This window comes from Varanus komodoensis, unplaced genomic scaffold (genome assembly GCF_004798865.1).
Source record: "Varanus komodoensis strain SLA01 unplaced genomic scaffold, ASM479886v1 scaffold72, whole genome shotgun sequence".
Classification (NCBI taxonomy): Eukaryota; Metazoa; Chordata; class Lepidosauria; order Squamata; family Varanidae; genus Varanus; species Varanus komodoensis.
Window position 1 is genome coordinate 372,211 of NW_025336374.1, and position 14,482 is coordinate 386,692.

The 14,482-nt window shown below is 41.3% G+C and overlaps 1 protein-coding gene across 3 annotated transcripts in view; it reads right to left on the minus strand.

Moving 5' to 3' along the window:
- Nucleotides 1–6: 6 nt before the first annotated feature.
- Nucleotides 7–14,482, minus strand: part of EXOSC8 (exosome component 8) — a 36,999-nt gene continuing 22,523 nt past the window's right edge. For 2 of the 3 annotated variants that reach the window (XM_044452415.1, XM_044452416.1), the window contains exons 3-8: nucleotides 8,435–8,471; nucleotides 6,717–6,780; nucleotides 5,113–5,186; nucleotides 4,056–4,101; nucleotides 2,342–2,447; nucleotides 7–2,261 (exon numbers count right to left, since the gene is read on the minus strand). In XM_044452415.1, the coding sequence (XP_044308350.1) occupies nucleotides 2,159–2,261; nucleotides 2,342–2,447; nucleotides 4,056–4,101; nucleotides 5,113–5,186; nucleotides 6,717–6,780; nucleotides 8,435–8,471 (430 nt within the window). In that variant the 3' untranslated portion in view covers nucleotides 7–2,158. Of the gene's footprint in view, nucleotides 2,262–2,341; nucleotides 2,448–4,055; nucleotides 4,102–5,112; nucleotides 5,187–6,716; nucleotides 6,781–8,434; nucleotides 8,472–13,833; nucleotides 14,029–14,482 lie in introns of those variants that run through there. The other variant, XM_044452414.1, reaches the window with a different exon arrangement.

Consider the following 14,482-nt stretch of genomic DNA (forward strand, 5'->3'; position numbering starts at 1 on the left):
TGTTTATGTCTAGCCAGTCACCAGTGATGACCTTGATGTAGCTCAGACCTTAGTTTTGGAATTTACACTTTTGCTTGGTAACACTGTGCCTCTCATCTACCTGTTTCCTGACTACACCTGCCTTAAATTGCTCACTTACTGGATTGATACGTCAGTACTTCACCATTTACCCATTTATTTATTTGTCTACTGCTGGCCTTGATCCAGCTTTATAGGGCATCTGTTGAGAGATTACAAAAGGGGGAGTCTAGAAGTAAGGGATAATTTGTACTGTTTTAAGTAAACTAAGTTTCTCCATCATGGTATGTTTATTAAAAACAATCCAGGATCAACACACTGTTTCCCTGGTATACAGCCACATTAAAACTCCTGCATAGCACAGGCTTTCCTATCTAATACTAAGACTAGGGTAAAATACCACAACACTATTAGTGACTTTTTGAAAATTCCATATTCCTTTAGAAGAAAAATTAGTCCTCCAATTTCTTCTCGGATATCTCCAATTGAAGCATATTATGATAAGTATTTTTAATGTAATGATTTCATAACATATGGAGACATGATTGACCAACTTGGAAGAATTAAGTCATGGCAAGAAATAAAAGATGAAGGGAAAAAAATGAAACGGCTTCTTTACCACCAATTGATATCAAGATTGAAGAGAGAAATTCAAACAAGGAGATACTCCAAGAGATCTGATGGACTTTGAAAATCTGATTACATAGCAACAAGATCACTTAGTAGGACGAATCTACAAGCAACTACTTCAATTTGATACCAAGACTAAGAAAGTAAAAAAAATAGGCATGATAAATTCAATGCAGAATTTTCAGGAAAAAATGCTGATTGATCAATGGGAAGTTTTTATGGATGGATATAAAACTTACAGACAATCAAGCACTGAGAGAAAACTGGTATAAGATGTTTTTCCGGTGGTCTATTACTCCAAAAGATATAGAGACAATGGATAAGAACTACTCTGAAAGTACTGGAAATGTAAACAAATAGATATAACTTTTTACCATATGTGGTGGTCATGTGATAAAATCAAAACATTTTGGAAAGTATGAAATGTATCTCCATACATATGGAAATACAGAAAATTTTGACAATTAATTTTCCCATGGCCGCTGAGACTACGTTGCTCAGCACTGTACCAGAAACTCTGCCAAGAAATATGGTAGAGTTATACAAATAAATGATAACTGCAACAAGAGTCATAATTGCTTCAAAATGGAAAGCGGAAGATAACCCAACTATTGAGGACTGGAAAAATATATTAGCAGACTATGCAATAATGGCAAAATTGACTAATTATGTAAGTAGAAAACCAAACAAGGAATTTAATGATAAGTGGAAAGTGTATTATGCACAAATTACTTTATAATAGGAATAATAGAAAAAATTGCTTATGAATGCAGTGAATTTTTGAAAATATTGTCAGGGATTAACATTTAAACTAATACTTTTCTATTATAGCAATGAGAGTTATGGAAATGGAATGGAATACTTGAAAATACTGTTAAAAATCAACACTTCTACTGATGCTTTGTTAATATAGTAAGTTGCATTAAGATGAATAGCACTATGTAAGTACATGATAATTGTGGCTAGAGTTAAAACTGCCTTAAAATGCAAAGCATAAGAAATTTAATTCTTGAACACTGGAAAAATAAGTTTGTTGGCTATGTAGTAATGGTAAAACTAACCCTGTAGAAAGATAACCAGCCAAAGAAATTAATGATAAATGGAAATGGTATTGCACACCACTTCTTTTTAATGGGAATAATAACAGTGGAAAAATATAGATAAAAAGAGAGTAGATTTTTTGAGAAAATTGTTTGCGATTGGAAGAATCTGCTATGAATTTTAACTAAGTTCTAAACAAAGAAAAAGGTGACTGAGTAAAAAGGACAGTAACTGCTGACTTACAGTAACTTTTTTTAATATTCAACATTCTATGTAACATTTGCTAAGAACCCTGAGTCTTTCTTTGTAATTTTTACTTGTATTATTTATTATCTTCTTTTTTCTTCCTTCTTTTTTAAACTTTACTGTTACTAAAATTAAAAAGTAAAAAAAACAGTAACTTTTCCATATTTCCATAATGTATGTGATCACAGAAGATAGTATTCAACCTTCAACTTTTACATGTAAATTATGAACTGGCTGGTTCACAAACACTCCCCAGTTTAAACTTATTGTAAAGACTTACCTTCTCATCTGCAATGCAGAGATCTTCTTTCAGTACTACCTGCGAACTGAAACGGTAACATGTTGAGGACAAATATGTTGCTATTCTCACCAGTTTTATTTAAATATTAAAATGTAATTTTCTTACTTTTCAATCACATCTGCAAGAAACTGACTAGCTGCCTGAGCCTCTTCCCCTGGAGGTCCAGGTCGAAACCTTGATGAGCAGAGTGGAGGAAGATCCACATTAGGAACTGAGGGGAAAATAAATTATGAATCAAACTAAGCAAAACAATTAATAGAAGGCATCTAGAAGAAATTGTATGCTGCTTTTAAGAGCATATCTTCTCAAGCCAATTTCCTTCAAGGCTTCCCACTTTTGTGCTCTCAGTCACCAAGAAAAAGGATGGAAAATAAACTGTTACTTCTGTCTGGTAATCTGTGTGTGTCTACTGGCAGAAGGAACTAAAGAGAGAGGCATAGCACTAGAAAAAGCAGTGGCAGGGTGCAGTAGGAAGGGCAACAGGAAAGCCAGCTGGAAGCAATCTGCAGAGTTGGAGCAGGCTTTGTGCCAGGACTCTCAACTGATAAGGACTGTATGTGAGAAAGAGATAAGGAGAGAAAGGGTTGGAGGGATCCTGAAAAACAGAGTGTGGCTTTTCGGGTGCTTGCAGTCAGGGGGAAGGGACATGGGGTGCCTGCACATGCATACAAGGCTGAGGGCAGAATGAAGCTGGCTGAGGGCAAGTGTGTGCATGTAAATGTGAAAGAAAGAGAAACAGATCTTGTCCTTGGGTGGCGAAACAGGGTGAGTATGTGTATATAGGTGGTGGGGGGGAGGGAGGGAGGGAGGGGGGGAGGGAGGGGACAGAAGAGATTGGGGAAGAAAAAAAATGTCTTTTGTGAAATACATTTTGTTGGTGTTAAATTGTGAGTTTAAAGTTATTGCTTTAGAGGATTGAAGCTGAGATCCCCCAACTTCTAACTTGTTCTCATTCTCTGGGGCAGAATTTTTGTCCTTTGTGATGGCAGCAGTTTTGTGGTGGTACCCATGACTTTTTCTCAAAAAATATGTAAATTAAATGTGAAAAAGAAGCTCAAGGAGCAGCAAGTCAAAACAGTTAGAAAACCCAAAAAGAGATGCTTGCAGTGCTTGAGTAGATGAGTTACCAAGAGATGAAAGGACAAAAAGTAAAATAAGTTCCCTATTATGTCCTTGTAGTTCAGTGGACAGGGTGTTGGGACATGGAGATGGTCTTCACTCACTTCAAGGCTTACTGTATGGTTTTGGGTGGCTCCCATCTTAACATAGAGACATAGAAACAGAGCGAGTCAGAAGGGGTCTCCCAGGCCATCTAGTCTGACCCCCAGCCCTAATGAGCTCCACTCATGACTTCATGTTTTCTTACAACAAAAAATCAATTTTGGAAGGCAAGATGAAGAATCTGCACAGTGCCTTTTGAATGGCAGCATTTAGCTGTCCATCTGGAAGCACCCACTGTTTGACGCAGGACATTGACTAGTGTAGGATTCATCCAACCCATCAAACCATTTCCATTCTAAAAGACTTCCCTAAAGTTGCAATCTAATGCAAACATACCAGAAAGTAAATCCCACTGAACTCAGATTTCTAAGTAGATATGCATAGGATTATGCTGACAGTGCAAGATAATTCTTGTAATATAAGAAGAGTTATTAAGTATTCTTATTAGATTGCACTTTATTCTGAAAGCATATTTTCAAAGTTATAGAATGTTAGGTAGTACCATGAATTCTAATACAGTTACCAAATCTCTGAAGTACCTCAGAGAAGGGGAGTGGGGATGAACAAATTTACTGAAAAATGAAGAAAGAAACCTTACCAATATATCCCTTATGACTGGAATCAACAGGGGGTGCAGCAAATTCCTGTATGTGTTATATTTGAGAGGGAAGGAACATAAGGTTTCAATGGATTTTAGAAATGTTATTTCTATACGCAGCTATACTTCTGTTTATCACCTATCAACACCAGGTAGGCCATAGAACTTCTGAATGGGTGACTGAAGGCAGCTTTGGAATTGATGAAGGGTGAACAAGCTGAAGGTTAATCCAAAAATGACAAGTCCTTTGAGTAGGGAATTCTGTAGATCTGGGTAGAGGGTTTCAACTATATTAAATGGGGTTGCAGCCCCCCTTATTTCATAGATTGGAGGTGTCCTTGTTGCTGACTTTAACAGCCATTTTGGTTAGTACGTCTGGTCCTATCTAGGTACATAGAATTGGCCAGTTATATCCAATTTGTGCTTTATGGAATTGCCTTTGAAGAACACAACTTTGGCTGATAAAGAATACAGCTTCCTGAGTCCCCATTGGACCAAGATTTCTGGATCCAGTTAAAACAAAAACTGGTTTTGACATTTAGAGTCCTAAATACTTTGGATCTAAGATATTTGAAAGGCCACCTACAACCATATGAACCTGCCTTAGACAATTTTCAAAGGCCTAGTCATTGGCCCGCCACCAAGATCTAAGGCAGCCATTTTCCAGTGGAGACTCCTATACTTTGGAATTACCTCCAAAAAGTTATGTGGCTGGTTCATTTGTGTCTACATTTAAGAGAGTTTTAAAAACTCATTGCCTTCCTCGCTTTTGATTTTTTAAGTGGAAAAAAGCAGTTTTATGGTATGTGCTGTTGATGCATATATCAGTATTTTGAAAATATCTTTTACTGAATCAGATCTGATTTAAAGTAGTTACTATGTTTACTGCATTGTTTTCATATAATAAGCTACTTTAGGAAGACTATGGACTTGAAAGGTAGCTAAGGAATTGTCATTAACAGAGCAAGTCAGAGAAAAATGCTAAAGTTCAACTATTTTCAAAGGGATTTTATAACCTGAATGTTAACTTAAAGCACCTTTCTGTTCATGAACCTACCGCCTTTATGCCACATATCACTGTAGTGTTTCCTAATTTCACAAGGGCAGACCCATCTGCAGTTGTAATCGAACCTGAGGAGAGAAAAATGATTAACAAAGGCTTCCAAGTGAATATATTTGCAGATCAGGTTAAGGGCCCTTTGACTTCTTGCAGAATGAGAGGCTTAGGCTACATGTAGATAATAAGCTTTTTATTATTCCTTGCGATTCAGAATATTGAAGCTTCTTTTCTAAAACTTTTAAAGAAATAAATTGGAAAGTTTATATTTTTTTTAAACTTGCCTGAGCATTATTCAATAAGCCTTAAGTTTGAAAAGTAGTTGTGAAAAGTAAAAAATAATACATTTATTTTATAATTAAATATATACACTATCTTCTTTCTTTCTTTATGAAAGCCATTCACACCCTTCTGAAATGTCCTGGAAAGTTTGAAATCTTCCTTGGATTACTTGACAAATTGGTGAGAAGGTGTGGTGGAGGGGGAAGAAACAAGAAATTGAAAAAGGACAAATGAAAGATGCTGAAGGAAATATAAAAAAGAGGGAAACAAGATAGCAGCAGCTAAAGGAATTCAGATTGACTGAATTCTGATTTTCTGTACTTCTAAAGACCTATACCACACACTGAGCTAGAAAGGTTTAGAAGGTAAATTGACATTTTATCCATCCAGGTAGGTAAGGGCACACTTCACCCAAAGTTAAGTACAGTGGTACCTTGGCTCACAAACGCCTCAGTCACAAACAGAAATTTCTGAAAAATTTTGCCTCAGTTTGCAAACTCCGCATTGGGTGACGACCACAATCACGGCCGTGTTGCTGCACGAGCATGATTGCGATTGCGGTGATCGCACCCGTCTTCCCTGCACGAGCACGACTGTGATCATGCCCGTCTCCCCCCTGAGCACGACTGCAATCGCGCCCGTCTTCCCTGCACGAGTGCACCCACGATCACGCCTGTCTTCCCTGCATGAGCGCGACCGCAATTGCTCTCGTCTTCCCTGCATGAGCACGACCACAATTGCACCCATCTTCCCTGCATGATCGCGGCCATCTCCCCCTCTCAACCATGATCGCTATCGCACAATTATGATTTGGACTCTCCCTCCAAACAATTACCTCCCTCCCACCTAGGTTAGTGTTCGCTACTGTTATGTTATAACCTATGTTATTACTTTGTTGTTCTTTGTTACTTTGTTTCAAATTTTTGTGATTTAAAAAAATATTTACAGAATGGATTAACCTTATGGGGAGATTTGACTTGGCTCATGACCAAAATCAGCTCACAACCACGTTCGTAGGGGTCAGAATGGATTAACCTTATTTACATTGAACCTTATGGGGGAATTTGACTTGGCTTGCGACCAATTCAGGTAGCGAATGGATTAAGTTTGTGAGCCGAGATACCACTGTACATGCCTACCATACCTATTAACCAGTTAAACATATTTTATATTGCCTGTCACTTTTCATGTCCTTAACTAAAGAATGTCTTGTGTCTTATCCTTCCTATCAATTCCCACAAAAAATATTCTGGATCAGATTATTTTCCATAGTTCACTTAAAATTATGAGCAAGCGTAGCTTTTCCACACTACAACACTCACCTATATTGACTGTTGTGGTTCTGAATTCACCAAGGTCCCTTCCATCAGGCCGACAATTTTCTTTCTAAAATGATGAAATTTTTTTTAAAGCACTAAGTCAGACCTCACAATCTTATCAGCTTACAACAAAAATGCTTGCTTAAACCAAGCTCAAAGTTTAGTGTGCCATAAACCACAAAGTTTTTGTTGCATGTGCATAATTTCAATAAGAAAATAGCCTCTTCAAAGAATGTTTATATTCATATGCAAATATGTGCAGATTTAATGTAGGTTATCACTGACCAAGATCTAAAGCTTCATACATTCATAAATTGTACAATGCAAAAACCTCAAGCTGGACTCTGGAATCCAGAGTTCTAAAAATTTCTTAGAAATATATTAATATAATTTTTACTTATTTACAAGACCTAACCCACCTTTTAAGGTGCACTATCCTCCCAAGGAAGCTTACAATATCACAAAACTGTTACAATTATGGACATACATACATTTTAAAGCACTAAATGCAATGCATCATTAGAGGGGGGGTTTTAAAGGATCCAGCCATATATATCTTCCTAGAGAGGGAGTTGTGGGGCCACCAGTGAAAAAGCCTTATCCCTAGTACCAACCTAATGGTTCTTGCTCCTAATGAGAAGGAAGGACTCACTGGAGAAGAGCCTAATGCTGGGAACAATTGACGGTAAAAGAAGAAGGGGACGGCAGAGAATGAGGTGGCTAGTTGGAGTCACTGAAGCAGTTGGCATGAGCTTAAGTGGACTCCTGGGAATGGTGGAAGACAGGAAGGCCTGGAAGAATGTTGTCCATGGGGTCGCGATGGGTCAGACACAACTTCGCGACTAACAACAACATGAGCCAGGCAGTAGGGCTCAGGATTCTGATCTTCATGCTTGGGCAAGCTCATAGAGGTATAGCTCATCTTTGAAGGAAAATATTTTCAAACACTTTGGGGCTTTAAAGGCCAACTTAGAATTCTGAATTGAGCCTTGAGCATAACAGGCAGTTAGAATCATGTTTCCAGTTTCAAGAGATTTACTGCTTACTATATTTTAAAAAGCAGTGTACAAAGAAACACTAAACTACATCATAATATAGTATACTTTTCTATAAAACTATAAATTGTTAAAACCAGTACTCACAAAACTATAATTAACAAACTGGAAAGTACAATCAGTCGGGGAAGGGCTGGATAAAGGGAAGCGTCTTTAATTAGTACTTAAAACAAATCACAGTCTATATCTCCCAAATACTATAGGGATTCCATAAGTTGGCAATGAATTGCCAAGTGGAATTTCATGAATAAGTTCCACTTCCAGCTTATCACAAGGAAGCCATGTGCAGGTCATAGTACAAATAGCAAGGCCTCCTCTGATCTTTACTATCACACAGATGTAAATCCACCAGGAGACCCAATCCCAACCTGTTCAGGGCTTTAGATACCATCAGCAGGGCTCAGGGACATTTCCCCAAAGTCCACCTAAACCAAGAGCAAGCCACTAAAATAGCTTCCCTTCTCTGCCCAGAAATAAAAGAAAGCAATCACATATAAAACAGTGTAAAAATTGTTCGACATGCAAACAACTTCTGATATGTTACATATGTCTATCCTAGATATCCATTCCTGGGAAAAATAGCTGAATGGGATATATAAATGAGAAATTTTACAAGAAAAAATAGGAACAGCATGATATTTCACACAAGATATACACTGTACTCACTAAAAATCTTCTGTAATACTCCGAAGGTTCCACAGTTCTGAAACAAAATAAATTTAAAGTAAGGATAAAAGTCTTTACAAGCAGATCATCCAAATCTAACCTAGTTGAGTAAAGAGCTGTTCACAGCATATTCTTTGGAGCAACTTAGAAATTTGCATGAGGAGCCAGCATTAAACAATTCCATATGATAACAATGTCATAGGACATGTAGATATTGGACCTCACTGTGCAGACAGGACAATTTCAAATGTAATTATGCAAGATGGTGTGGTGAAAACTGGCACAGTGTTAGAGGACAACAAAAATAGATGTATGGAAAATAAATATTTATGAGAAGTTGAAGGAACTGAGTATGTTTACCTTGCTGTCATACACATGAAGGCAAAGATGTATTGTTTACAGCCTGAACCTGAAGGCAGTGGTCTTAAATCAGAGGAGAACCATTTGAATTGATGGCCAGGGACACTGCTGTTGCTGCGGCTTGCTGCTCCCCCATCTTGCCACCGGCGAGGCATCCCTTGGCGTGGGTGGCAGCTGCGCCAGGGCCAGGGGCTGATTGCGAAGGGGGGGCCCGGCACTTAACTCACCAGCCACGGCCAAGGGCAACGGCCTAAGGGTGTTAAGCTGTTTAGGGCCGTTCGGGGCTGGGCTGGGCCAGGGACTCTGTTTTTGTTGTTGGGTGCGTTGGAGAGTTTTAACTTAATAATATTGATTTATACCACGACTGAGTTGATTTTATTGTTGGTTTAATTGGTCATGGGTTTGCCTGGGGAGCGTGTGGCACCACCATTGGGGTGGTAATGGGCAGGGGAAGAAAGGGCGTTGGGGGTCTAACATGTCATCATAGAAGATGTCTTGTATCTATCCCCTCTTCTGGTTATTCCCTCAATTGAGGGTTTCAGGTAGTTTTATCAACTGCCTCTCGGGCGTGACGGTGCTGTTCCTGAATACTAGGTCGGTCCATAATAAAACATCCCTCATTCATGATTTAATTGTGGATGAAGGGACTGACCTGGCATGCATTACAGAGACCTGGGCAGAAACAGTGGGAGGGGGATCTTACCATCATTCAGCTGTCCCTGCCTGGGTATATGATCCAGCACCAGCCCGGGGGGGGGAGGGTCACCCTGGTTCATGGAGCTTCAATTTCCCTCACAGGACTTCCTGTCCCTGGAGCCAGGTCTAGAGTGTCTGTACCTGGTGGTGGGCGATCAAGACAGAGTAGAGACTCTGCTGGTATCCTGTGCACCCTTTTGCTCATCAGACTCCCTGCCTGAGCTGACGGAGATTGTCTCAGACCTGGTGTTGAGGACATCCTGGGGGACTTCAATCTCCGTGCTGAGACTGTTCTGACTGGGGCAGCTCAGGACTTCATGGCTTCCATGACAGCCATGAGGCTGTCTCAACATGTCGTTGGCCCAACCCATGATCCAGGTCATACTCTGACTTGGTTTTCTGGACAGGGCAGGTAGATGGTGATTTGGAAGTGAGAAATTTGTGTTTTGACTCCCTTGTCATGGTCAGATCGCTTCCTCATGAGGTTTGAGCTTGGGGCTGGCCTTTCCCTCTGTAAGCCGTCCAGAGACACATAGTGATCAGACAGGTTAGAAATATCTCAAATAAATAAATAAATAAATAAAATTTTCAGTTGATCATTTAAGAACTACTGACTGAAACAAAGAAAGAGAGTGAGTAAAAAGGGGCCTCCCAGGCCTTAGCCTGATCCCCGGCTCCAGCTGGCTCCACTCATGAAATACCTGCCATGTGCATGTCCGGCCTATCCTTGAACACCCTCACTCATGGGGCTTCAATTACCTCCTGCGGAAGCTCATTTCATACCCTAGTGGTCTTAACTGTCAGGAAATACTTCCTGGCATCCAAATCAAACCTTTGTTTGCTGAGTTTTGCTTCACTGGAACACATCCTGCCCTGTGGGACCAGGGGAAAACAGGTCTCGACCTATCTCTGCATGGCAACTCCTCACATACCTATAAGTCGCCAAGAGATCCCCTTGGAATCTCCTCTTCTCCAGGCTTAAAAGACCCAGTTCTCTCAGTCTCACTTCCTATGGCTTCCCCCACAATCTGGCCACCATTCTTACGGTCCTATGCTGCACCGATTCTAACCTGGCTATACTCTTCCTGCAATGTGGAGCCCAGAACTGAACACAATACTCCAGTTGTGGATGCACTAGAGTCGTATAGAGTGGCAGTAATACCTCTCTTGATCTAGAAGCCACGCTTCTTGCCATTCATCCAAGGTTGACATTCAGACAGTTGATTGCTGTGTAACACTGCTGACTCATGCTTAGCCTGCAGTCAACCAGTGCCTCCATATCCCTTTCACAAGTGCTGCTCTCCAGCCACTTGTCCCCTAACCTGTACTTATGACACCCATTCCTTTGCCCCAAGTGCTAGACCATTGTCCCCCACCCACTTATATAATCTGTCCAGATCCTTCTGGATCCAGAGTACCTGCTCCTCAGTTGAGGCCACCACCCCCATTTTAGTATTGTCTGCAAATTTGGTCAAGAGACTGGTCACCCACTCTTCCAGGTCATTGATGAAAAGACTGAACAGGATCAGTCCCAGGACAGAGCCCTGGAGAACCCCATTCATCACCGGCCACTCATCACCGGCTGATGATTCCCCACAAATAGTTACCCTCTGCTTTCAGTCTGTCAAACATGCCCTGATCCATTGGACAGTGCATCGGTCTATCCCAAAACTCCTCAATTTCTCAACTAGGATATCATGCGGCACTTGCTGTAATCCAGGTAAACCACATCCACTGTGTCCCCTCCATCTAGCCACCTCGAAACCTTGTCATAGAATTTCACAAGGTTCTTCTGGCAGGACCTGTTTTTGCGGAAGCCTTGGTTAGGATTTCTAGATCTCTCCCTGTTAGGAGCCTCCCCATCATCTCTGTTGGGGATTTCTTGCTTAATATCCAGATGTCCTGCAGAAGATCCAGGATGATCTTGATAAACTTGAACACTGGGCTGAAAGCAACAGAATGACATTCAATAGGGACAAGTGCCAAGTCCTCCACCTAGGAAGAAGAAACCAAATGCATAGATAGAAGATGGGGAATATGTGACTCAACAGAACTGAAAAAGAAAAAGATCTCGGAGTAATTGTAGACAATAGGCAAAATATGAACCAACAATGCGATGCAGCTGCCAAAAGGGCAAATGCTATTTTGGGATGTATTAACAGAAACATTACTTCCAAATCACAGAAAGTAGTAGTTCCTCTATACTCCTCACTAGTCAGACCTCATCTGGAATACTGTGTCTAGTTCTGGGCACCAAGACTTAAGAAAGATGCAGAAAAACTAGAAAGGGTCCAGAAGAAGGCAACAAAAATGATTTCAGGATTTGGAAACACTGCCCTGAGAGGAGAGACTGAGAGAACTGGGCATGTTTAGCCTTGAGAAGATTGAGGGGGGACATGATATCCCTCTATAAGTACCTCAAAGGCGGTCACAAAGAGGAAGGTCAAGATCTCTTCTTGCTGATACCAGAGTGTAGGACACGGAATAATCAATTCAAGTTGCAACGACCCAGATTCAGGCTAGACATCAAGAAAAGCTTGCTCATTGTCAGAGCTATAGTGGAACCAGCTGCCTAGAGAGCTGATGGGCTGTTCCACACTAAAGACATTGAAAAAGAAACTGGATAGGCATTTGAGTGGAATGGTGGAACTTGGTGTGCTGTAACAGCAGGGGGTTGGACCTGATGGTCTTCCTGGCCCCTTCCAACTCTGCTATTCTATGATTCTATGAATGGTGGTCCAACACATCTGGAGGGCCTTACGTTGGAGAAGGATGCCATAATTTGACTTTTTTTTACATAGGGGTAGCTATGTTAGCCTGTTGCAACTTCTGATGAAGCGTTCGCAAAAACTTATACCAGAACAAATCTGTCTTTCAGGGTGCCCTATGCTTCTTTTTTGAGAATGTGTAAAATGGTCCTAAGCCATATCACACCACTGCATGGCAATTCATTGGAATCAGGGATACTAGTAAGGATGAGCATGACCTCTCCCCTTATGAAGCATAGTTGTGACATGATCTTCTCAGTTACAGCTTTTTAAGGTCTTTCTTCCAAAGACCATATTTAATTCAGTTAAGGAGAGGATGCTAATGTCTCTTCAAAGCCTACCAACTAAGGATAGATCCAGCAGCAGGATAGATTCTTAGTGCCCAGCCATGTACCTCTGAAACTTAGAACAGACAGTGGGAAAAGCTTTTTGTAAGTCTTGCTTGACCAGTGTGCTAGCCTGAAACAGAAGGCTGGACTATGCAGATTTTCCACCTGATCCAGCAGTTTATTTCTTGGCGATTAGGACTGACAAGTCTATTTAACCTAATCCTCCATGAATTTGGTTGATCCTCTTTCAAAGTAATCTGAGTCAGTGGCCATTAAGCATCCTCGATCAAAAGATCCATCAGTTTAGCAATGCATATATTTCAACCAAAGTATTTAACTTTCATCTTCAGTATCTGGCTTTCTAAAGAGCAGTCAGGGTTGATCTCAAATACTTTGGCCACCTAATGAGAAGAAAGGACTCACTGGAGAAGAGCCTAATGCTGGGAACAACTGATGGCAAAAGAAGAAGGGGACGGCAGAGGATGAGGTGGCTGGATGGAGTCACTGAAGCAGTTGGTGTGAGCTTAAGTGGACTCCGGGGGATGGTGGAGGACAGGAAAGCCTGGAGGAATGTCGTCCATGGGGTCGCGATGGGTCGGACACGACTTCGCAACTAACATAACATAATATTTCAACCATTCTACAAGCACTTCCTTCAGTCTCAGCCATCAACTTTCCGTGGAGCAGCAAATTCTACAAAGTAATGCCCTAAACTAGGAGACGGACAGCTGAGGCCCTCAGATATTTTATACTGCTCCTCCTAGAAATCTCTTACTATTGGCTACATTCAGTGTGGTTTACGGGAGTTGAATTCTAAAGATCTGGCGGGCGCCGGCATCAACCGACCTACTGCTGCTGAATATTCGGATTATCATTGGTTTATTTCACGCGTTAAAACCTGGAAGAAACCTAGCTCGGAAAACATTGTTGTCGCAAGACTCAGCCTCACCGAGATGAAGCGTGAAGAGAAGCCCTTCCCTCTTAGAACTGCAAATTCTCATCCCGACGAAGCCGCGCTCGCCCTTCCGCCTGCCCGAGCCCTTATTCCGGAGCATCAGATCTGTGCGAGGCCAGGATGCGGTCTGCACGCGGGAAGTACGCGCTAGCTCAGTATTCCACCCAGCACGTTTACACAGGCCCGCCGCTGGCGATCCAGTTTGGCCAGGTGGTCCTGCTACGGAGGGAACGCCTGGCCCACCACAGTCTCTCAAGAAGGTCAAGGGCCTAGCGGGGAAGCCTCACTAACCTGAACCCACCGGCGGCCGCCGCCATCATCTTTGCAGTCTCTTCTTCCTCTGGAACCCGATAGACCGCCCAGCCGCAGAGGGCGCTAAGAAGTTGAAAATCGGCAAAAATGGAAAAGCCTGCATTGGCTGTCACTATGTTATGAGCCAGTGCAGAAATAAGAAAAATAGAATGGACCATCTCACCTCAAGAATAATGTTTATTCTTATTTTAAACTTTTTAAAAATTGCCTTACCTATGCAAACACGCATCGTTATTTTACCCATATTGCAGTCTGGGGGACTGTGGTTGAAGGAGCAAGGCAGATGATAGCTCTAAAAGTATCCAACGCTAATATTGCATCAAGGATACTTCGGATTTTCTGCCAAAAGTCCTTTATACGGAACACCTTTTGCTTGTAGTAAACATCATGCTTGCAGTGCCACTTTAGATCCACGCCGAATTCATACCATTCAGTTGAATACCGAAGCTTTGTACTCCATTGGCTTGCATATAGAAAAATGCCACTTTAAAAAAGCTTTCAATTTTTAACACTTTATGAGACCTGATTGCCTTTGTTGGTGCCCCAGCGCACCTACGCCGAACTCTATAAAAATATCAAGTGCACCTCTGCGACTTGCAATTCAAGGCAGTCGGTCCTATGGCTTTGT